The sequence below is a fragment of the Sinocyclocheilus anshuiensis genome, unplaced genomic scaffold (assembly GCF_001515605.1).
Source record: "Sinocyclocheilus anshuiensis isolate Anshui unplaced genomic scaffold, SAMN03320099.WGS_v1.1 scaffold63, whole genome shotgun sequence".
Taxonomy (NCBI): Eukaryota; Metazoa; Chordata; class Actinopteri; order Cypriniformes; family Cyprinidae; genus Sinocyclocheilus; species Sinocyclocheilus anshuiensis.
The window spans coordinates 4,755,450-4,778,605 of record NW_015552625.1 but is presented as its reverse complement, the minus strand read 5'-3'; the positions used below and the strand labels follow the sequence as shown (position 1 = coordinate 4,778,605).

At 38.4% G+C, this 23,156-nt stretch overlaps 1 protein-coding gene across 1 annotated transcript in view; it reads right to left on the bottom strand.

Moving 5' to 3' along the window:
- The window catches only part of LOC107666369 (leucine-rich PPR motif-containing protein, mitochondrial-like), a 51,541-nt gene extending 29,409 nt beyond the window's left edge, over positions 1-22,132 (bottom strand). Inside the window, exons 1-23 of the mRNA XM_016457628.1 lie at positions 21,927-22,132; positions 19,869-20,092; positions 19,654-19,776; positions 19,453-19,574; positions 19,136-19,194; positions 18,935-19,021; positions 18,728-18,854; positions 18,352-18,496; positions 17,895-18,052; positions 17,413-17,518; positions 16,932-17,039; positions 13,460-13,578; positions 13,284-13,377; positions 12,569-12,638; positions 10,741-10,768; positions 10,592-10,649; positions 9,534-9,640; positions 8,734-8,811; positions 8,336-8,398; positions 8,131-8,244; positions 7,608-7,738; positions 6,505-6,590; positions 1,328-1,535 (exon numbers count right to left, since the gene is read on the bottom strand). Coding sequence (XP_016313114.1) covers positions 1,328-1,535; positions 6,505-6,590; positions 7,608-7,738; positions 8,131-8,244; positions 8,336-8,398; positions 8,734-8,811; positions 9,534-9,640; positions 10,592-10,649; positions 10,741-10,768; positions 12,569-12,638; positions 13,284-13,377; positions 13,460-13,578; positions 16,932-17,039; positions 17,413-17,518; positions 17,895-18,052; positions 18,352-18,496; positions 18,728-18,854; positions 18,935-19,021; positions 19,136-19,194; positions 19,453-19,574; positions 19,654-19,776; positions 19,869-20,092; positions 21,927-22,102 — 2,591 coding nt within the window. The 5' untranslated portion in view covers positions 22,103-22,132. The remainder of the gene's footprint in view (positions 1-1,327; positions 1,536-6,504; positions 6,591-7,607; positions 7,739-8,130; positions 8,245-8,335; positions 8,399-8,733; positions 8,812-9,533; positions 9,641-10,591; positions 10,650-10,740; positions 10,769-12,568; positions 12,639-13,283; positions 13,378-13,459; positions 13,579-16,931; positions 17,040-17,412; positions 17,519-17,894; positions 18,053-18,351; positions 18,497-18,727; positions 18,855-18,934; positions 19,022-19,135; positions 19,195-19,452; positions 19,575-19,653; positions 19,777-19,868; positions 20,093-21,926) is intronic.
- Positions 22,133-23,156: the final 1,024 nt, after the last annotated feature.

Genomic DNA, 23,156 nt, shown 5'->3' with positions numbered 1-23,156 from the left:
GACTATAATCATTGTGAAATTGCGGTTTATTTTGCTGCACCGGCAGTTATAGGGTTAATGCGGGAGAGACGAGCGAGTGCGTCTGTGATACAGCTGTTCTGCGTTCTGATTAAAAGTTAGCGTCTAGCGTCTTTTGTCTGTCGTTCTTCAAACATTACAGTAGACATATTTTGGTTTACAAACTGTCATCAGTTATCAGTCATCAGTTAAAATCAGTTAGTCACGTTAGCACTCGGCTAACGTATCCACCATTATTGTTTTAAGTGTTCACAGTTTAGCAGCTAAACTTTAGCTGTGGGCACGATTCACTTGCATAAGTGTTTTTGTATTTTATGACATTATTATAAGAACGGTTTGGAGCACTGTATTATTGTGTATATTCTGAGAAAATTACAATGTTTTCTGACCTTAGATGCATTTAAACCTGTTGTAAGGGACTCCAACACAATATTAGGACACTTTAAAATACCATATGACCTGCTCTTTAAATTTATATTTAAAACCTTATTGTATCGGATTATTAATTTCGCAATGAAATTTGAATTTGCAAAGATTTTAATGTTTTTTTAAATTTGTGATATTACCATGTTATTACGACACCAGTTTTGTTAAATAAATGATAGTCTTCACACATTATTAATGTTTTTTTCTATACTAAAACTGTACATTTTGGGGATTTTTTTCTGAAACACTATTTTAAGTTGCCCTTGAGGTAGTTGCTTGTACACTGAACAAAATTATAAACGAAACACTTTTGTTTTTGCAATATTTGAGAGAAATAGGCCTTTTGTGTACATAGAAAAAGTCTTAGATCTTTGAGTTCAGCTCATGAAAAATGGGAGCAAAAACAAAAGTGTTGCGTTTATAATTTTGTTCAGTGTAATTATGCATAACTCAATTTTATTATTATAGCAAGTACATGTAATGTGTAACAAAGACACTTTTCTGCTGATGCACCCCTTCTGATTCAAAACTGACCCAAATGCAACAGGAGGGTTAAGCAGCAACATTGTTGTTGGTGCCGATAGCCTCGTGGCAGTGTGCCGACATATAGAGTCCCGAGTTCGAGTCCTGGCTTGTGAACCTTTCCCGATCCCGCCCCCCTCTCTCTTTCCCACTTCGCTTCCTGTTAATGAAATGTCCTATCCAAATAAAGGTTAAACATGCTAAAAAATTAATCTTTAAACAGCAACATTGTTAAAAATAAAATGTCAGGCATTCTGTTCTAATGCTGGGATCCTTCAAAAGGGTGTGCAGAGCAGTAGGTGCTACACACAGACAAGAACAGCACAAAGTCTGGCAAGTTTCCAAAGTTTTACCAACTCACCTCTCCAGATAGCAAGAGATGAGGGGTGAGCAGAGGTTACTGGATGGTTTGGCCAGGCCCAAAGTGAAGATTGTCTCCTGGAGGCGTCGAATAGTGTTGGCATCTCCTTTCATCGCAGCTGTGTTCATCGTGAGGGTGAGCAAACCGATTGTGCTTTCCCTTAACTGCACATCCTTCTCCTTCATCTCCTTCAGCATGTCTATCGCCTCTGTATGACATCACCAGAGATTGAGAAAAAGAGAGAAAGATAGATTAGCCAAAATATCAGTGATGGCCTAGCAGTGGTCATACATTTTGACCAGTTATCCAACAATGACTCACTACTTAAAATCGAGTCAACTCGATTATGTAGATTTTTTTTTTTTTAATTCAACAAGTTTTGGAATGGGTTGACAATTATAAAATAATGAAATTTTACAAATTAATAATTGAATCCTCTACATGCAACTAGTTACATGGTACGCAACACATGTATATAGTGGTTACTTGGTACTCAGGGCTCAGTTTCATAAATCGCAAGTGCAAACAAAGGTTTAACCGTCTTGTTGACTGTTCCACAGACTTGTGGAGGTTTTTTGTATATCTGTGCGCTTAGCCGTTCCCTGATGGGCCGGTGCCAGATGAGAGAGTGCGAGAGAGGGGAAGAGGTGATAAAAGCCCCCTTAGATAATTTCATGTGGGGAAAACAAACCGCTATTAAAACAACATTTTACACCCAGCGGGGATGCAAATGCTGCCGTATAATGCCAATTCACCGCTAATTACTACTTGCATTTCTAAACGAGACTACAATTACGGAGGCCCCCACAATAGTAGGCTTTTTTTTCACGGTTCCCTGCGAAAGCATGCTGGGAAATTATAGGTGTGCGGCGAGTGCCCGGCGTGAACTCGGCGGGCTCTGGTCGTGGATACGCCACAGCTTTGCTACCGTAATGGAGGTTTTTTACTGGGCGATGCTCCCATCTGGCAGAGGGGAGAGGGTCCACCTCCACAGCTGCTCTGTCACCAAGCCAGATAATTAAGATGTGTTTACGCGCTGTTTAGAGGCTAGCTAATGGGCTGATACCGATAGGGCCTGTTTGCACTGGCGATACTAATCATCTAGAACCGAGAGAGAGTGACACAGAGAGAGAGAATGAGGGTACCATCATCACAGCTGTGTGCATGTGGGAGTCAGCACTGGCCACAGGCAGTCAGGCAAACTCCCAAATTCCCATGACTCACAGCAGTACTGCTGTTCATCTCCATTTCTTCATAGTACTTCGATAAAGTAGATAAAGTGCTAGATTTCATGCCATTAGCCAAATTGCAAAAATTTACCATTTCTTGAACACTTGCCATTGGTTGATAAACAATCCCACCCAAAACTTTATTGGTTGAGCAATTGTTGCTGTGTCAGTAAACTTAAAAAGCAATGTTTTGATAACACAACAGTATTTATACTTTCCCTGGAAAGTATGAATTATATCAGTTTAATCCGAACATTAAGTTTTTGTTTGTATAAATGGTCAACATAGTTAAGAACTTTCCCAAGAAAATATGGGTACACAAATGCCACTAAAATATTACTGAAGTGAAAAGCAGTTAATAAAATTAATAAAACAAATATTAATAAAAATTAATATGCAGCATATTATTTTTTATTTTTAAATATTTTGTAAAATGTAATACTTTAAAGGGTTAGTTCACCCAAAAATGAAAATTGTCATTAATTACTCACCCTCATGACCTTCAAACCCATAAGACCTTCGTTCATCTTCGTAACACAAATTAAGATATTTTTGATAAAATATTAGAGCTCTCTGACCCTCCCATAGACAGCAATACAAGAACGTAATCAATGTAATGTGTTGTTTACGTTCAGTAGACAGCGTACGCATGCTGAACATAAACAACGCTGATTACGTTGAGTGGATGCTCTCCAAAATGGCGGAAGACGGTAACTTGGGGAGAAGAATTGTTGAATAAATTATATTATTGTTTTCTTTGCGCACAAAAAGTATATCATTAATTACTCACCCTCATGACCTTCAAACCCATAAGACCTTCGTTCATCTTCGTAACACAAATTAAGATATTTTTGATAAAATATTAGAGCTCTCTGACCCTCCCATAGACAGCAATACAAGAACGTAATCAATGTAATGTGTTGTTTACGTTCAGTAGACAGCGTACGCATGCTGAACATAAACAACGCTGATTACGTTGAGTGGATGCTCTCCAAAATGGCGGAAGACGGTAACTTGGGGAGAAGAATTGTTGAATAAATTATATTATTGTTTTCTTTGCGCACAAAAAGTATACTCGTAGCTTCGTAAAATTACGGTTGAACCACTGATGTCACATGGACAATTTTACCGATGTCCTTGCTACGTTTCTGGACCTGGGAACATTGCAGTAGTATTGCTGTCTATTGGAGGGTCAGAGAGCTCTCAGATTTTTTAAAAGAACTTAAATGTAAAGAAATTAATGACAGAATTTTCATTTTTGGGTGAACTAACCCTTTAATATGCAGAACATATTTTAAATTAAAAAAAGAAATGATTAAAAACACACAAATCACTTTTGAAGTTGAAATATATCATTTCTATCCCACTTACATCACCAAACAGTTGCAATTATATTGACTAATTCATACAAATTTCTTAAACACTTGCCACTGTAAGATGTTTTTTTTTTTTTATAAATTAATACTTGAGGTTCAGCAGGGTCATGCTGAGTTTTTAAGAGGCTGCTTTTGTATGATAAAGCTCTGTTCACTTATCTACTCAGTCACGCTGTTATTCGGGCACAGATCTCATCCTTTACTGCTTTTTTAATTTTTGAGGATTGTTTTATCAAGATCCCAGCAGTCAGCCCATTTAAATAGAGGCTTGTCATTTAAGAAGCGCTCTTGTCTAAAAAGTGCCACATGTTAGGTGTTAACAGCTGGATATGAATTGAAGCAATGGAGGTTAAATGGATCGCCGGAGGGCGTCGTGACAAAAAAGAAACACTGAATTCCTGGAGAAACAATTACCTATAATCCTGAAGCAAGATCCACTCCAAAGGAGTGACAGTCCACTTCCAGAATCGAAGCATGTGAACAAATTTATCTGTTAGAAACTAGATCTATTAAACTATTAAAAATTAGATTTATTTGAACTAAAATACATAAATAAACTTATTTAATTAATAAAACATTATATCTAATTTTATCTATGTTTTAAGAGCAAAGGAAGCAAAGTTTCCTTACTTTAGCAAAGGAAAATCAGTCTCCTCTTGGCTTATATCGAAATTCTCCGACATTTTTCTTTACAAATCCTAGTTTTGTGATTCTAATTTGTGACCGGCATTTTGTTTTGTTCTCTCTCCGCTGCGCCCGGAACGGCTTCTGCCTACAACAGTTAGCGGAAGTGAGAGAAAAGTGTTTATATAATGTTTTAAATATGGATATTTTTCTTACAAAAACGCATTGATTCGCTACAGGATTCGCTACATTCGCTGCCTTTATTCACCCCCCCCCAGAGTCGTGTGAGGCACGTTTTATTATGGATGGATGCGCTTTTTTGACTACTTTTGGACTGTTGAAAAAAAACACCCGCCTACTGCCATTCTAATGCTTGGAAGAGCCAGGACCATTTTTAATATAATGACGATTGGATTAGTCTGAAAGAAGAAAGTCATATTGTTTGTTGGTTGTTTGTTTTACACCTAGGATGCTTTGAGGGCGAATAAAATATGGGCTAATTTTCATTTTTGGGTGAACTAACCCTTTAAGTATCATAGCTCAATATGTCAGTGCACAAGCACTGTAAACTTCTGCACAATACTAGGACTTCCTGATGAGCGTGTCCTGAGGTTATGGATGAGGTTTGAGAAGACAAACTTCTGAGTCCCAAATGAAGCCCCTCAGACCACTCGCTGGTCATACGGAGCACGGTTCACACATCGCTGGACCACAAACAGCAACCGAGCTGAACTTCAGCCATATGAGAAAGCTCTGTGATGGCAGACAGCTCAAAGTCTTCTTTTCTGACAGAACCACTAATCACACCCAATCAGCTGCTGGTGGTAAATGGGCCCGAATGGACGGCTAGCAGCGAAGCATCCCGGCCCACTGTCTGATACCACACACACTGAGGTAAACAAATATCACACAGCCCATTAGTCCTCGAGCTCATTCCACGGCCTTCTGCCAGCCTGTGAACCGGCAACGGCATTTTACGAACTCCGTATCAAATGTAAGGAAACAAGAGAAAAAAAAAACAGAGGAGGAATGAACAAGAGGCGAGGAAAGGGTTTCAAACAAAAACAAGGCCATTAAAAGCCAGGCCAGCCAGTGTGCTAAGGTGCCACGAGTCATGATCTTCAAGCGGATCGGGATGTGGCGGAGATGCGGGCAGGCTGGGGCGCTGAGGTGTGTTAATGTGAATGACAAGCTCCAAGCGCACACCGGTGGGCTAATGGCCACCGGCTCGCTCTGATGGACACACATATACATACACACACACTTCCCTCATCATACACTTTCGCCTGAATTCACATGCAAATGTGCGTGTGTGTGTGAAATACTCAAGCACTTTCCCCGACATGATATGCCATTAGTATCAGGACGGATTTTGGTAATTCTGTTAAAGTGCAGCCGGTCCTGTAATTTTCCCTCGCTAGGTGACAGGATGAGTCCGAGCGAGAGGGAGGGGGCAGCCAAAGAGTGACACGCATCATGAAAAGAGAGACGGAGCGTGTATTTTCACCATCACAGTGTGCACAAAGCAAAGAGGAAACACTTTTATTGTAATTGCGTCTTCCATGAGCATGGAGAAATCCACAGTGGAATTCAGATAATGGCTGATTAATGTCCCCATGCGGATAGACAGGTGTCTCGGACCTCACTCTTGCATGTAGACACACTCTCAAGGCCGCTCACGTTGAACGCCGCCTTTAAGAAACTAATTAAGCAAGTGGCAAGCTTTTGATAGCGCCGTAATAAGTAATACAAAATGCTCATTGGTACCTTGATGTCCTAAGTGGTTTAAAAAGTGAGGCAAGGCACACCTAATGTGACAGCCCACATTATTTGTGACAAACTAAACTAAATTATTTCATTAATCCAGGATGGTGAAAATAAAAGGGGCGTCTGTAATTATTTCAACAGGGCCTGACGCTATCACACGGGCACAGACGCGACCACTAACCTTCCAGCTTGCCGTGTTTGGATAGCACTCGGACCAAGGCCACATACTTCTGAGCATCCAGCGTTGCCTCAGAGTCCTTGCGAGCCCTGAAACGCCAAAGAGGAGTAAACACAGGTTGACAAATTAATTTTTAAGTCACATTCTTTGTGCTGCGAATGTTTCAAATTCAAAGGGATACTTCACTTGAGAATTAAAGGGTTAGTTCACCCAAAAATGAAAAATTGACCATTGTTTTGTTTTGATCTCTCCACTGCGTTTCCGCGTGCGTCACTTCTGAGCGGAGCATGCGCAAATCCGACCACATACGTTATTCCCCTGGAACTGCGAGGCATCCTAGGTGTATATGACTTTCTTCTTTCAGACGAATCCAGTCGGAGTTATATTAAAAATGGTCTTGGATCTTTCAAGCTGTTTCATGGCACTCAGCGAGTGTTGCATTGCACAGAAGGCCTTTATTCACCCCCCGGAGCCGTGTGAGACACTTTTTATGGATGGGCGATTTTTATTTCACTTCTTTTGAACTGAAGCAATGCAACACCCGCTGAGTGGCATTAAACAGCTTGAAAGATCAAATACAATTTTTAATATAACTCCGACTGGATTCGTCTGAAAGAAGAAAGCCATATATACCTAGGATGCCTCGGGGGTGAGTAAAACACAGCCTAATTTTCACTTTTGGGTGAACTAACCCTTTAAGCTGTCATTATTTGCTCACCCCCTCATGTTCCTTCTGAATTGATTTCATTCGTGAAAGAAAGGTTTTTTTTTTTTTACAAATATCCAAGCCACTTTTTCACTTCTCTCTCATCAGAGAAGAGATGTTGCTATCAGAAGATGTGGAACGTAGTCGTATGGACTACTTTTATGTTGCTTTTGCATCTTTTATGAAGCTTGAATGCGCCATCTCTATTCATTGTAAAAAAGCAACCAGAATGTTCTTCAAAAATGTCCTTGCGTTACATGGAAAGGTCTTACAATTGTGGAATGATATGAGGCTGAGTGACTAATGACATTTTAATTACTTGGTGAACTGTTCCTTTAACTGTTCACAAAGCAAAACAAGGATGTTTGTATGACGGTGATAATGTGTACGTCTAACTTACAATTCCATCTTTAGCTTGAGGGCTTCCTCGGCATTGTCATGGCGGCAGCACAAGTTGATGAGCGTGGCATATGCGGCAGGAGTCATATCCGTTTCATACTGAGTTTTAAGCTCCAGAGCTCGCTCCAGTCTCTAATGAGAGATATAAAGTTACAGAAAAAATCAACTGCAAACATGTATATACAAATACTGACGAATGGTTTTGAATGGTGACTAGTGACAGACCAATATCCACCATATTTTATAATGTGGAACCAAGCTATTTTCTGTGAATGTGCGGGACTTCATTAGCCACTATAGGTAATAATCTAGCAGAATAAAATTTTTGTACAGCTAAAATAACTGGAGACTGAAGTCTTGCACATTCAAGTTAACAATGTCCGAACCCACACGATGTGTTCAAAATAAGGTGCATAATTGGTTCAATCAAATCAGTTGACCACTATAAATGTCTATAAAAATAGTAATCAGTGTCCAGAACACTAAATATACTGATGGGTATTTATGAGAATAATAGACCTCACCTCCTCGGAACACAGGACAGTGATTACTTTTTTGAGGGTGGAACTGGCTGGCTTGCCCTCAGCTTTCAGCTCTGCCAGGGTCTTCTCCAGGAATGAAAGTTTCCCCTCCAAACCCTAACAAAAACATGAGTTCATCTTACTGACACAGCTCAGCTCATGGATTGAGCACTTTTGGTTAAAAAAATATATACATACAAATACTTACTCTAAGCAGTGTTGCATCAGTCTCCAACCCATTTTCCTTTTTATCCACAAGAGCAAGGACATCCTGAAAGAAAAAAATATAACCTGCTCTAATTAACTGTACTATTACAGATCTGGAAAAAAAATGATAAAAAACAGATTTGTAAAGTTTTTGAAGAAAATATTTAGTGGTTTTGCCATGCAAAAATCTCTGTGATGTGATTTTTGTGTGTTTTTTGGCCATTTTATTGTCTGCCAGGTAAAAAATAAAGCCTTTTCACTTAGAAAAGTACTAGCACACCTCTAATGTTGAATTTTGGCATAATTCTTGGCTGAAAGCTGTGGAAATGGTGTCAGATTCAAATCTCCAAGTATAGAAAATTATACTTGTCTTTGCAAACAACACTATTTATAAAATACCTTGACAAGTTCTGGAACTTGGTAGGACTCCAGAATGTTCCTGATTCCTCTGAAGATGTTCAGCGAGATGCTGATATTCTGAAAGAAGAGAAATTATTAACATTGAGTAACTACTGATCTAACGAAGTAACAAATGATCTTTAGTTTTGCTTCAGTGCTTCTGTATGCATGTTATTCTGTTCACTAATGTATTTTGAATAAGGTTGCGGTTAATAGCAAATAATCAAAACTGTAGATGCAGAATTAAACATTTCTTGTTCTTTGTATTAAGTAGCTTTTATTTTGTAAAGCTAAAAGCTCTGCGTACTAGCTTAGCATACTGCCATTTGATCAAAAATACAGTAAATACAGTCATTGTGAAATATTATTACAATTTAAGTGTTTTCTAATTTAATATATTTTATAATGCCATTTATTCCTGTGTTGGAAAAAAGCAGAATTTTCAGCAGCCATTACTCCTGTCTTCACTGTCACATGATCCTTCAGAAATCTTTCTAAAATGCTTGTTTTTTTTTCTAAAATATTTTTGTGAACTGTGATATATTTTTTCTCTGGATTCAAAAAGAACAGCATTTATGTAAAACAAAAATCTATTATAACAAGTTTTTACTGTCACTCACATTTAATGCATACGTGCTGAAACGACTTATTGATCCCACATTTTGAACGAGTGTAGTGTACATGTTTTTATCTGATCATAAGGCATTGTGAATGGCTATCTGCTGGGGTCCTAGACAGATTCGATTTAACAGGCATACCGAGCGGTTCACGATACTATGTTTGAGTGTTTGCCAACATACCATGTTCTTAAGCAGGCCGAAGTACTCCCTAATCTGCTCTTCTTTGGAGTGCACCTCTGTCTCGTTCAGGGAATCAATCAGGTTGTAAAGGAAGTAGGCCACATTTTCTGCAAAAAGGAGAGAAGAACCAATTTGACACTTTCTGCTTTCTATAAATACATTAATAGTCATATAAATACACAAAGGGAGCTTCTGTAGGACCAGAACAACAAAAATACTGCAATCCAGCAAATAAGCTCTTAAACCGTGTGTGTGTGTGTGTTATGCTGACACAAGCAGTTTGCTGCAGACTTGACTGAAGTCTGTTTTAACAAGTGGCTGGCAGCTGACAGCCTCACGCACACATTTGCATTGTGCATGGTGATGGGATGAGACAGAGAGACCGTCTCCATCGCTCCCACCTGCTCGGACACCAGAGCGGAGGCCAGCTCCAGTGCAGCGAGACGACAAACACTCGCGGAAGCTCTGTTAACTCAGCGCAGAGTCAGCAAGCAGACAGCACTCACATAAACATGCGCACGGCTACTGTTCAGACTGCATCAGACACACACACGACACACTTAATGCAAAGTACGGCTATCAGGATCCACTCCATCACTGCCAGTGGCCCAACAGACCTCAGTGCACACACACACGATACTGTCAGTGAAACCAGCTCAGAGGACATATAGGCATTGAGATTTACTAGTGCAATGTTTTCCAACCATCACAAGAGCTGATGATATACTGGCTATCAGCTAAGATTGTCATGGACATTATGTAAATAAAACAAGAGAATAAATAAAAGAAATAAAGTGATAAAGCAGCATAAAAAAATAATTTAGTATGGCATGCTACAGTTTATTAAAACCTATTTTTAACAACATTTTTATGACATTAACTGAAAGACTGAAATATTGTACTTTGAATGAATTTGTCATATTGCAGGAGCATTTAAATCAACTGAAAAGTTGAAAAATTCCCCCTTTTCCACCAATTATATTTTTAAATAAATGTTGAATACAGAAATACAAACAGGCAAATACGTAATGTTAAAGAGTGTTAAACAAACAACTTACCTGAAGTTTCAGGGTCAGCACTATTGAACCGAGGGTCTTTATAGAGAAGCTCTGTAATCTGTAACAGCAGATGAAGAGGTCACTTTAACAAAAGTTCTTTTCATTTGTTTTTTACCATCTTTCTTAAAATCACTTGGTTTCATGCTTACCTTTGCCATAAGCTCCACATTGTGAAACCTGTAGGGGGCAGTAGAGGATCAGAGATGACTCTCATACAGACACGGACAAAAACATTTCTACTGCAACTTTCAAACAAAATACTTTGGCTGATCATCTGTCAGAGAGTGATTTCAAGATCAAGGACATATTTGGTGTGACTGGGCTTCATTTGACATATCAGAACATATAACAGGGTCCTCTCACTTTTTGACCAATGAATCTCTGTGATTTCCTTCCATGATTTTTCCAGTCACCTAACTGTATAAGGATTTTTTTTTAAATAATTAAAAAGAGACTGCAATCAAAAGGTGAATAAAATACTTTATAGCAGTGAATAATGAGAAAATAATATATATAATAATAATAATATATTTAAAACATGTTATGACGCTCACCAAGGCTGCATTTATTTAATCAAAAATTTTGAATGCTTTGAAACTATATGCATTGTGAAAAGTGCTATATAAATAAATGTGAACTGAAATGAACAATGTATTTTATTCCTGTGCTGACAAAGCTGAGTTTTCAGCATCATTACTCCAGTCTTCAGTGTTACATGATCCTTTAGAAATCATTCTAATATGCTGATTTGGTGAATAAGAAACATTTCTTATTATTATCAATGTTAAAAACAGTACTGCTGCCAATTTCCAAAACTGGAATACATTTTCTACAGGATCCTTTGATGTATAGAAAGTTCAAAAGAACAACATTTATTTGAAATATAAATATTTTGTAACATTATAAAACTCTTTACTGTCACTTTTGATCAATTTAATACATCCTTGCTAAATAAAAATATAAATTTCTTTAAAAAAAACTTGCTGACCTAAAACTTTAGTATAGATTACTATATATTGTATGATATGTTTTGAGTAATAGTAATATAGTCATAATATAATATAATTAATATATTTATAGTATATTTAAAAAAAAAAAGCTTTCTAGATCCTCAGTGGTCACATATATACACAAATGCACATTCACACACAGTCCGACAACACGCTGAGAAATCAAGATGCAGTAGTGGTAGGGAGTGTTCACGGCAGACAGCAGGGAGACAAGGAAGGAAAAAAAGATTCAACATTGTTTAATGATTAAATTATCTTCTGACCTTGATTATTACAAGAGCAGGTCGCTAAGGAGACAGGGCCCCGACAACCCCCTCTACCCTTCTGACAACCCCAATTACAAACCTGACATCCATCGCTGCCGGCAACCTCCCTGCTCAGCTTTCACATCTAAATGCTTTGCTAAATACAGAGGACAGCAGCATCTGCTGCCCTACGGCCTCTGCGCTCAAATCAGAGTTAAAAACAGAGCTGGTCCTTAACTATTGTGCATGATGGGATTGATTTTAGATGTAAGCTGAGTGAGTGCACTAAGTGATACCATAAGAAATTGATGTGATAAATTAAATACCATGACAGGTTTATGAGCATGTGTGAGGAATGAGGTGACTGTCTGGGGGGAATTAGGCAAAAAATAAACACTGACAGCCATGCTGATGGCTAAAATGCCCATGTGAGTCTTTGCATCTCACCATCAGCGGCAGTCGGGATAGTTAGTAGTCTTTCAGCATCGGACAGAGAGGCATCAGAAGCAAAGCAACAAAGAGGACAAACTCTATTTGCATTCCTCCCATGCTGTAATTGGGCTAGAGATGACTGCGTCCATATGCATGAGGTGACGGGTGAGTGGCTGTCTAGCCAAAAGGCAGAAAATTCTGCTAGCTAACACACACACACACCTGTCTAGCCAAAAGGCAGAAAATTCTACTAGCACGCACACACACACAGAGTTTGTTTCATTACTCACCCTCTGAATCCAGAGATCAGACTGGCTCTGAAAGCACTGAGGTCAATGTTTGGAAGAGCAGGTGAAGACACTGCAAGAGTGTGAATGTGATGAATGTCATGACAACAGAATCATTTCAAACATATAACCCCGTTAACATCGTAACTAAAGCTCATTTTCTTAGTGAGCTGCATGTTGACTTATTATGGATTTACACCTTTTGGCAAACTTTCTCGGTAAAAAAAAAAAAGTAATTCCAGTACTAAAACTCCTTTTGAATTCAAATTAAACCAATAGGAATTAAGCCTAAAAAAAAAAAAGAAAAGAGACAGCAGGGGGCACAACTGTGAAGGGGAAAAGGTACCATCCATAATTCAACAGCATCTGTCCCCATTTACCTTGGTCAGATAAGGAGCTTCACTCCATTGATTAATTTTGCATATATAAACACAATATATATACACAGTATATATGCAGTATATATGTATATACTTTTTTCACTCTCTAATCACTTAAATGACCTAATGGGCATGTAGCTGCTTGGTAGAGTGCATGTTTGAGTGGATTATATATGTGAAGTCCAGATGGATGGCAATTAGTCTCCAAGTGATGAGTACTATCATACAGGGAGGGTATATCTAAAAAAATCTCTCCACAGAGTACATGATATACAGACAGACAGAGAGTGGTTGAAAGAAAGGAAAAGAGGTCAATTTTCATGAAAGCTAATGCTTACTCAGAGAGAACAGCCCTGCAAGATTTCCACGTGACGCTTCTGTTCGTAATTCTGCCGCAATCAAAATATTGCCGTCCACGTCAATACCTGCCTCCTGCAATTATCAACCCAAGTTAAAGAGTGTTTCAGAACGGTCACATAAACCAACAAGCCACACACATATCCAGCACAATAACCTTAAGAGAAGTGCGGGCACTGTCCACTGATGGGAAAGATGGCAGGATATAGATACTAAAAGTATCAAAGTCTGACGCAACGCCCAGTTCTTGCATGGCTCTCAGAGCTTGCAGAGTACCTGAAAGGAAACAAAAAGTGATTTATTCAAACATGTGCACCTTAAAATGTAATTCATGACATACAAAAGTTGCGTCTGCACCAAAGTTCAAAGATGGTCTATGGAGCAAAATAGGGCCCTCAAATTCTCATGAAACCTTAAGTGACAAATAGGACACTCTATGGTATTGTAATACATGTGACAAGCAAAGTACAAAAAAGGGGAAACCTGCTTTTTACCTGTAAAGCTTCTCTTTCTCTCCTTGAATTTATGCAGTTAATGTGGGTCATACATCATAGGTTGGAAAATACAGATACAAAAAAAAAAAATCACATCCCACCATCACGCCTGTTCATTCAGTCCACCCAAGCAATGACTCAGCATTACATATTTGAACCATGATTTCTGGTTTTAAAAAAAAAGATGCTTTCCTATTATGTGGGAAAGAAATAAGCAAAAACATCTTTTCATAAGTACTAAGACTAACGCTACACTGGTTCTGGGATTTTTTTTAAACCAGCAACATGACTTAAAGCCCAAGGCTGTTTACAATTCACTGAACCAGGTCTTAAATTGAAAGCATTAATAAACAAATGAAATAAAATACTCTGAATATTTGAATTATCACATCAGTCTTCCAGTGGCATGGCCTGGAGGAACACCTCCTTCAGGCAGAGGATTCAGGCCTGTACCCGGCTCTCCAGCAGGGCCCTACACTCCTGCCTAAAGCACAGCATGCATATGGAACAGTCTCTCGACCTACTCGGGCAAACGTTTGTGTGTGTGGGAACACGTGAACTAGCGATTTGTGTTTTGTTTACTCTTCACCTTGGTCCTTAGCACTCTGTATCGCAACGCTCAGGGGACACCTACACACCTGAATAAAAGATAAGAGCTGCTTTTATCTGCCATTAAAACCTGCATCTGGCACCAGGAGCGGCCGGCAACCGGTGTGTGAGAGCATTAGCCAGGTAAAGCACCTGGAGGCTCCATCCATCCATCCCATCTCTCCATTTCATTCTCATCTGTGCGTCTTTCTCCATTCATCCTTTCTTGCAACTCAGTAGCTCTTTGCTTTCATGCAAACGTAAACAGTCATCCAGACACTCTCTTCTCAATGGAGCCTGAGGGCCGTCTGTCTATTCATTCTTTAATTTTTATGAGAGAAGCACACCTGTTTTGCTGTTAAATAATCCATTGATCCATTTGTCAGCTATAAAAGTTGGCCCAGACAGCACTAGCATGTAGCATGTGAATGGGGACAGAAAATGGATATCCAGTCACGTCACCCGCCGATTCAAGACTTCTCTCAATTCACAAAGTGTGTGAGAGGGCTTTTATGGAACAAATCCGGTTCAATGAATTCTCGGGCGACCTCCAAGTTTCTGTTTGCTACATCACGGGGTTTGATGATTGACCTGTAAGTGCGGGAAGTAACCAAGACTGCGGTCTCTCTTACTAGAGGAGCACTAAAAGGGAGAGGTCAGAATTCAAACTGTCAACAAGCTCAATTTTAAAATGAAATGGATTTAAACATTTTAAAAAGCCAAAAGTATATCTTGCTAGAAGCAAAACTTGAAGTCTGCTTGGGTATGTTGAAACAGGAAAGCACATATACATAAATGTTCAAAAAGTTTTTTTCAGCAAGAAATTCAAAGATGCATTCAATTGATCAAAAGTCACAATGAAGACATTTATAATGTTATAATGTATAAAGATTTCTATTTCAAATAAAAATACTTTCTATTCTTAAAAGAATCCTCCAAAAAAAGTATAATGGCATTGAATTAACATTGATAATAACAAGAACTGTTTCTTGAACACCAAGAATGATTTCTGAATGACCATGTGACTGGAGTAATTAAATTCAGCTTTACATCACAGGTATAAATTATGTTTTAAAATATATTCAGATTTTACTGTATTTGATCAAATGAAGATCAAATAAATGCAGCGTTGTTGAATATAAGAGCCTATAAGTATATGAGAATATAAGAGACAGAAAATAAAGACTAGGAAAGGCTAAATCAAGTCAAAAAATTCCACATAAGCCTGCTTATGAGGTTTAAATTCACTTAGAATGCTCATTTAAAAGGCAGCTGCCTTTATGGTCAGAAGACAAACAGGACCCTAGGTTTTGAAAGTTTCTAGGTTTCTGTAGTGCTATTACTATACATTTTCTGACAACAGAGCGTGTAAGAACAAGGCGAATCCATTGCAGATTGAGTCTTCCTGTTTTATGTAATCCAGAAAGAAAAATGTGCCAGTTCAAGAAAGCTCCAGAAACAAGATGATATGAAGAAATAGAGAGGAACTAAATGGCAAGATCACTTTCCACCTCTAGTCCTTGAGATGATTCCCCTCAGAAGGATATTAAAGTTGATGGAAGCCCTAAAGTGGCTTTCTGCAGTTACTGTGATTTAAAAGAACCCAGCATCCAATGCAAGTGGATGACAAAACGTGGATTTTCAAAATGTGGCTAGTGCAAAGAGTGTTCAAGGTGCAGATGTAAAAGCCTGTTGTGTGCTATGTGAGGGACTAAGGCATTCTTCTCGCACTATGTCACAAGCAATGAGCTGCACTGCTTCTTGAATCTGACAAGCACCGCTCGCTCGCGGCTGCTGAGACAAAGCTAGCATATGCTTTTTCAAACTCGCCTGCCCAAATCCACACCTCATCAAAATGCAAACTTTTCCCCCTCTCCGCACTCGTGAACGGGTGGACGGAAAACCGGTGGGTGGAAAGGGGGATGGGCGTCTGCCCGCTGGTGACACCTGTGGACTGAATGTGACATGGCGCTAAATATTTCATGGCCGTGCACAGCAGCGCACGTAATTGAAAGTGAATTCCCTCTGAGCGCTCGCATTTACATGAGACCCAGTCACTACAAATTCTGTCATGTAACCTTCACGTAGTGCAGACTTCAACACTGAGCAAACAAACAAAACAAAAAAAACTGTACAGGAACAGAGAGGTGAGAGTGATCCTGCATGTTTCATGAAGGTTATTGGTTAAAAATTAAATGCTTTTATACTCGCTGTTGCAGTTTCAGCAGGATTTATCTGGACATGCTCTTTTGTCAGAACATTTATTTGTAAGTCTGGAACAGAGAAACTGAAAGAATTGAGGAAAAAAATAATATTCATCAACTAGGTGTCAAAAAGAGTGTCAATTTTTCCTATTCCACAGCTTAAGAAATAACTAAATAGACTACTCTAACTTTTCACAATCCAATTCATTCCAGATGGAATCCTGGAAAATTCTTCCTTTTTGAATATCAATAGGAAATACATCATATTATGGAAGTAAATGTGGCTGCAATAATGACTGTACAGATCAGTGTTTAAGAAGAAGGCTGGAAGCTCAGGACTCACCGGGAATGTTCTTGTCTTTCTGGTAATGAGTGAACAGGGGACAGAAGTAGTGAGGTCTGAGAGGCAAGCCCTCCTCCTTCATGCTTCTCATGAGCTCAACAGCCATACCTTAAAATAATGAAGCATATTTCACAAATCAAGCTGTGAGACTATCAGATAAACTAAAAATAAAGAGAAAGAACTGGGCCCAGAAATGTTTAACACAGGATCATTTTAATCCTGTTAAAATAATCCTCCTGTGTATTAATGTTTCAAAATCTCAAACACCTTGTTATCTTTCTTATTAGGTTAATATCTTTGAATTATGCATTTATATTGTAATAACAGCGTCAATGGCTATTTTCACGACAATAACAAAATATTTGAAAACAAAAGAAACAAAAATGGACAAATAAGCTTGAATTAAAAGCCTGGGATTTGAAAAGACAATAACTGAGGATTAACACTGAACTTATGAACTTTAAATCATCACTGCACTCACCGGTCTTTTTAGCTTCCAGGGCACACTGAAGGGTGAACTGCAGTGGCGATGAGTGCAGACCTGAATCTTTTAGATCTTTGCAAAACCCAACTATGTTTTCCACAGGCTGTAAGGCATAAACATACAAATGAACACAGCATTAATAATATTAAGCCATCTCAGAACAGCTTAAAGGAATAGTTCACCCCAAAATTAAAACTTGGTCATCATTTACTCACCCTCAACTCAGGTTGAACATAAAAGAAGATATTTTGAAGAATCAAAGAGTTGATGATGGTCCCCATTGACTTCCATAGTATTTTTTCCTTACTATGGAAGTCAATGGTGACCAAAAACTGTTGTAAGAAAGAAACTCATACAGGTTTGGACCGACATAAGGGTAAGTAGATGACAAAAAAATTCATTTTGTGGTGAACTATTCCTTTAACATACATGTACACTTAATATGCACTTGTAAAAATGTTTAGGTTGGTTCCCTTTACTTTGTCCATATTGGCGCAATGGCGAAGAAAGAAGTTTCCCAAGTCTGGGGAATCACTGGTCTGTGACTCTACCAGCAGGCCGGTGAAGCTCTTTAGCACAGAAAACGCAGTCTCTTCATGTCCGTGGGTAATCAGACTCAAGCAGAGGTTCATAGCGTCTGAGGAAATAGAAACAAATGGATGGGTCAGTATCAAAATAAAAAACTACATCAATTATTGATAACTTTCTTAAAATCCCATAACAACCTCTCACTGCATCAATATTTTATATATCCCATTTCTCTAATTGGCCTGGGTTCATATTTAAAACACTTAAATAGAATACCGCTTTGAATACATATGGGACCATTATGGCTCAGTATGGACCACTATGGTAAGCGCTTAGGGCAAAATTCAAAGCTAATGGTTCCATATTCCTTCCTCTTCCATGACACGACACTGCAGTCAGCAGACACACCTGGCACATATCCTCTCTCGTGACGCATGCGCTCCACAATCTCAGGCACATGCTGCTGATGGCTGGCCTTCGTCAGACTGAAAACCACCTGCATCAAATCTCTGTCCATTAGAAGGATATCTGCATTCTCCACCGTCTCTAGAGTCTAGAGGAGACAAAATATGATATATATTATTATTACCTAAAAACAAATTAAATTAATTACTGCATTTTAACTTTTGATTATGCTACGGTTCTTAAAATATTTTGTATAAATATGTTTCCACAACCATTGAAAAATCTGAGGTCAGCAAGCTGTTTTTTAAAAAACATATAAATGAAACATTATACACAGCATTCTCTTGATGAGTCCATTTCATACCCCACAATAACAGACCTGTTTAATTTTGGCAATATCTCCTTTCTCAGCATACACGTTGAGGAGAGACAGGTACGTGTCTGGGCCCGGCTCAATCCCTGCACTTTTCATGACTGATAGGATGCCTTCAGCGCTGTCCATGTCCCTGTACAAACACAAGTCACTCAACACAAAGGTACCAAACACAAAGAAGCACCAAATCAACAGCACTGTCCACTCACTCACCCTGCACGGGCATGGCCTGTCACTAGCGAGTTGAACACAGCTTCTGTGATGGGCAGGTCTTTGCTCTTCATAAAGCCCAGGATTGTACTGCAAGACGTTGCGAAATAAACACTGTTACTTCAATTTTTTTATTACATAGAATTTGACAATTCACACCACAAGGGTAAACTAATTGGAAGAAAATCAAAAATCACAACTCGCCTTGCACCTTCAATGTCGCCAACTTCACAATAGGCTGCAATGAGTCTCTGATAGGTCACCTAGCCAGTCACAATATAATATAAATGTAAATAAACATGGTTTCCAATTAAATTTCCTAGCTATCATCAGTGATAAGACAATATATCTATATAGCATCATTGTTTGTTGCACCTTGTGTCAGTCTTACAGTCTAAAGCCGTATCAATAGATTTTTGTAGTGAATGTTTCATTTAATTTCAGCATTTTTTTTTTCTGTCCTTGAAGCTGCGATGTATATATATATTGTTTACTCCACCTTCAATTACAATTATACTCACCCTGTTTGGCTGAACATTAGCAGATTCCATTTTAGCTAGGAAGTCGGTTGGAGAGAATCTGAACTCATTCTGCAGGTACGTCTTAAGCAGGGCATTGTAATGGCTTACATCATAGGTGGTGCCTGTAGTGAACAGCAATATGACAGTTAAACCCAGATTTAGAAGTACAACGAGCAACTGTTCAATTGTCTCTACACATACCCAGTTCTTGAAGCTTGTCCCAGATCTGTTGTGACAGCTCTACGCGCTCAGCCAAGGGAACCTCAGGAAGCAGAGAGCCACAGCTTCTCAGCAACAACAGGGCTTGATTTCCACTTGGATATCCTATTGGAAGTGATTTCAGAAATGAGATGACATGCATGATATTTATTTATGAAATGGATGCAAGAAAGATCCTTAAACAAACAGACAAGTACCTGTTCTGCAAATATCATGGAAGATACGCAGCAGCAGTGTTTTGGTGACCCTGCCTGTCCTTCGGACTGAGCTGTCTAGTTTGGCAAGAGCCCAGTCAAACTGCTGAGCCTGCTTGGAACGGACCGCCACACTGGGCTCATCCTTCACCAGCCCACTCTGCTCCGGGACAACACCATACTGACGACAGCTCACACAGGGCAGGGTCAATCTGTATGAGGACAAACTGCAAAAACAAAAGTGTATACAATCAATCCACATGCATGGCAAACTGGCAATACAAAAAATGAAGGTGGTCACTACAAAACCAATTACGAAATTAACAGGCCTCATTTACAAACATCGTGCCCATGTTTCATGCATAAGTATGGGTTATTGCATATATATTGTTGGTCACACTTTAGGGATCAACTCTCACTATTAAATAACTATTAACTACAAATTTTGCCTCAATTAACTCCTAATTTGTTGCTTATTAATATGGAGTAGGACTAAGGGATCTAAAATATGGTCATGCAGAATAAGGTATTAATATGTGCTTTATACGTAAGTACTAATAAACAGCCAATATGCTAGTAATATGCATGCCAATAAGCAACTAGTTAATAGTGAGAATTGGTCCTTAAAATAAAGTGTTACAGTATCGTCTAAGATAATATGATAATTGTTTTAATAATGTGTGAGATGACATTATCAAGTGTGTCACTCACAGCTGAACAAAAACACACCCTGAGAGTGTCATCTCACACATTATTAAAACAATTATCATATTATCTTAGACGATGTAACACTTTACCATTTAGAATGGTTAAAATGCCCCCCCCCAAAAAAAATTAGCAAACAACGCCTCAGAGGAACTGTTGAGCATCATATTGACAGTCGCTTCATAAAGACAGTCACTTGCTTTGTTCCTGAATGATTTTAAACAAATAATTTGAATGAATGATTCAGTGACTTTCCTCCAACCTCTCGGTTGTAGTTTTATATTTAAAAATGTTTCATTTTTCAATATTATTTTTTTTTTTATTTTGAAACAATCTCAATGTCATAGTATTATTTACACAACTGTAATTACAGTGTGAAATTACATTTGTTACCTCTGAGCTGCATTAAATAGTCTAAATGTACATAAAAGCCACTTCAAATACAGATTCTGTGTTTCCTCTGCAGTGCAAAGATGGATTTTGTTGAAACGGTTTCATTTGATTTGTAACAGACAGTCCTACAGTGTTTTATTATAGTAAAATGTATTGATTAAATACAAGAATTTGAAATTATGACACATATTTTAGTAAAAAAAAGTAAAATAAATAGTAAAAATGTTTCTGGGAATTAATTTAAGGGGGGCAAGTATCACCACTTAATGAAAAAGCACATTTCTGTCCCTGCTGTGAACTAGCCACCATATAGAATATGAAGAATATGAGGAAAACATTGAGTAACCAACAAGCAAAAAACAAACAAACAGACTAAACGTTGGCCAATATGATGTGCAGTATTTTGAGACGGCTCAAAACGACCTTGGCATGTTGACCTTTGACTTTTGGCACATGTTAGCATACAGCTTACTGAAAGACTAGTATTAGTCTAAAACAACTACACACAACAAAACACTATTGTATTATATGGACACATTTATTTTCATCATAGGCTTTTTAGTCAATGGTTTAGTTCATGGATTAATGGTTATGTATTTAAATTAAGGTTTTAATACTACTACTTTGTTTCCAAAAAAGCAGATTGAAATATAATCTGACTGAAAAATGTTATAAGCATTACAAAGAAGCTGAAAGAAAAGATGTAATAGTTACATTCATATATTCTGCAGTGATGTTCATGGGTCACACATACTGCAGGTTATGAGCTAATACACATCTCTCTCATATAACGTCATTAGATGATTTAGATTTAGGCCTGTTCGTTGAAGTTTGGTTAAATAACCTGCATACAGCACATGATCAACGTTTTACAACCTTACAGTATTGTTATAGGAGTGATCACCTCTCAATGACAACTGCATGATCTACACACGCATGGCACAGAGTCATGCTGCGTTATACCTGTTTACATTTAAGCGTCCCGGGACTGTCTGTACACATAACCCTGCACGAGTAGTCCCGACCGCTTCGCTGTAAAGACGACCAGCTGCCGATACATGTCTGCTGTTTCCGAAGACCTGCAGCAATACAGCCGGTGAACATTTAAGGAGCCGGGCTGATCTTAAGAGCGCAGCCATGTTTAGCCTGCAGAGAGAGGAAAAGCGAAGGACATCCGCACCACGTGACAGGCCAGAGAGCAATAGACGAGACCAATGTATTCATAGGGGGGATTCAGTCTCCTCAGGTGCATTATTGTTCAAATTGCTCAGATGCTTTCCGTTTGTTAATTCTGACAATATTACGGAAGCTACAAAATTTACGCAAAAATATACAGCGGTAGGCTAAACGCAAATAAGCCAGTATTAACAATTGTATTAAGAATATGTCCCTAAATAAATAAATACTATAGAGATATGCTTGAAATAATCGGAACTAAAAAATATAATCAGTTTACCTTCCAGTGAAATATATATATATATATATATAGTGTATGCACAATAATTTAAAAATGGAGAAATGAACATGTATAAACAAAATACACAAAATATTCTAACACACTTTAGCTTGACATAAATTAATTAGATTTGTTTCTTATGTCAAGGGAACTGTTAAACAGTGCTATTTAAGTATTATTTATATACTGTAATAGTATTTATTAATAGTTTGAATTAGCATTTATATATATATATATATATATATATATATACACACACATTGTTTACCAGCTTACTGGAGCTGGAAGCTGATTGGTGGCAGCTTGGGGTCAGTTTTGGAAAAGGTCAGCTAGGTGGGGTGTTGTCAACCACAGACTAATACCCACTGGGCCACTCTGTCTCATGCCAGGGGGCTCCAATTTGTCAGACGTGTGGCATGCCAAACTCATTTCCATGGCTGACACACACTGCAAGCCACCCGCACAGCAGTACACACTACACAGCTGACAGGTGACAGTGAACAGGCATTGCCTGCCAGGCATGTTGTTTCACCCACTTGAGAGTCCATCCCTGTCTGCCGAGTCCCCCACAGTGGGATGATGTTGGGGTTGGGAGGATGCTGAGCTGCTTTGGCAAGGCATGGTGAGCAGCAAAAATAGCAGTAATGTGTATTAAAAACTAAAGAGCAGAGCTTGCTTATTAAATAAATGGATAATGCAAATGGTTTAAATGTATAAAGTAGACAGGCAGCAGGAAT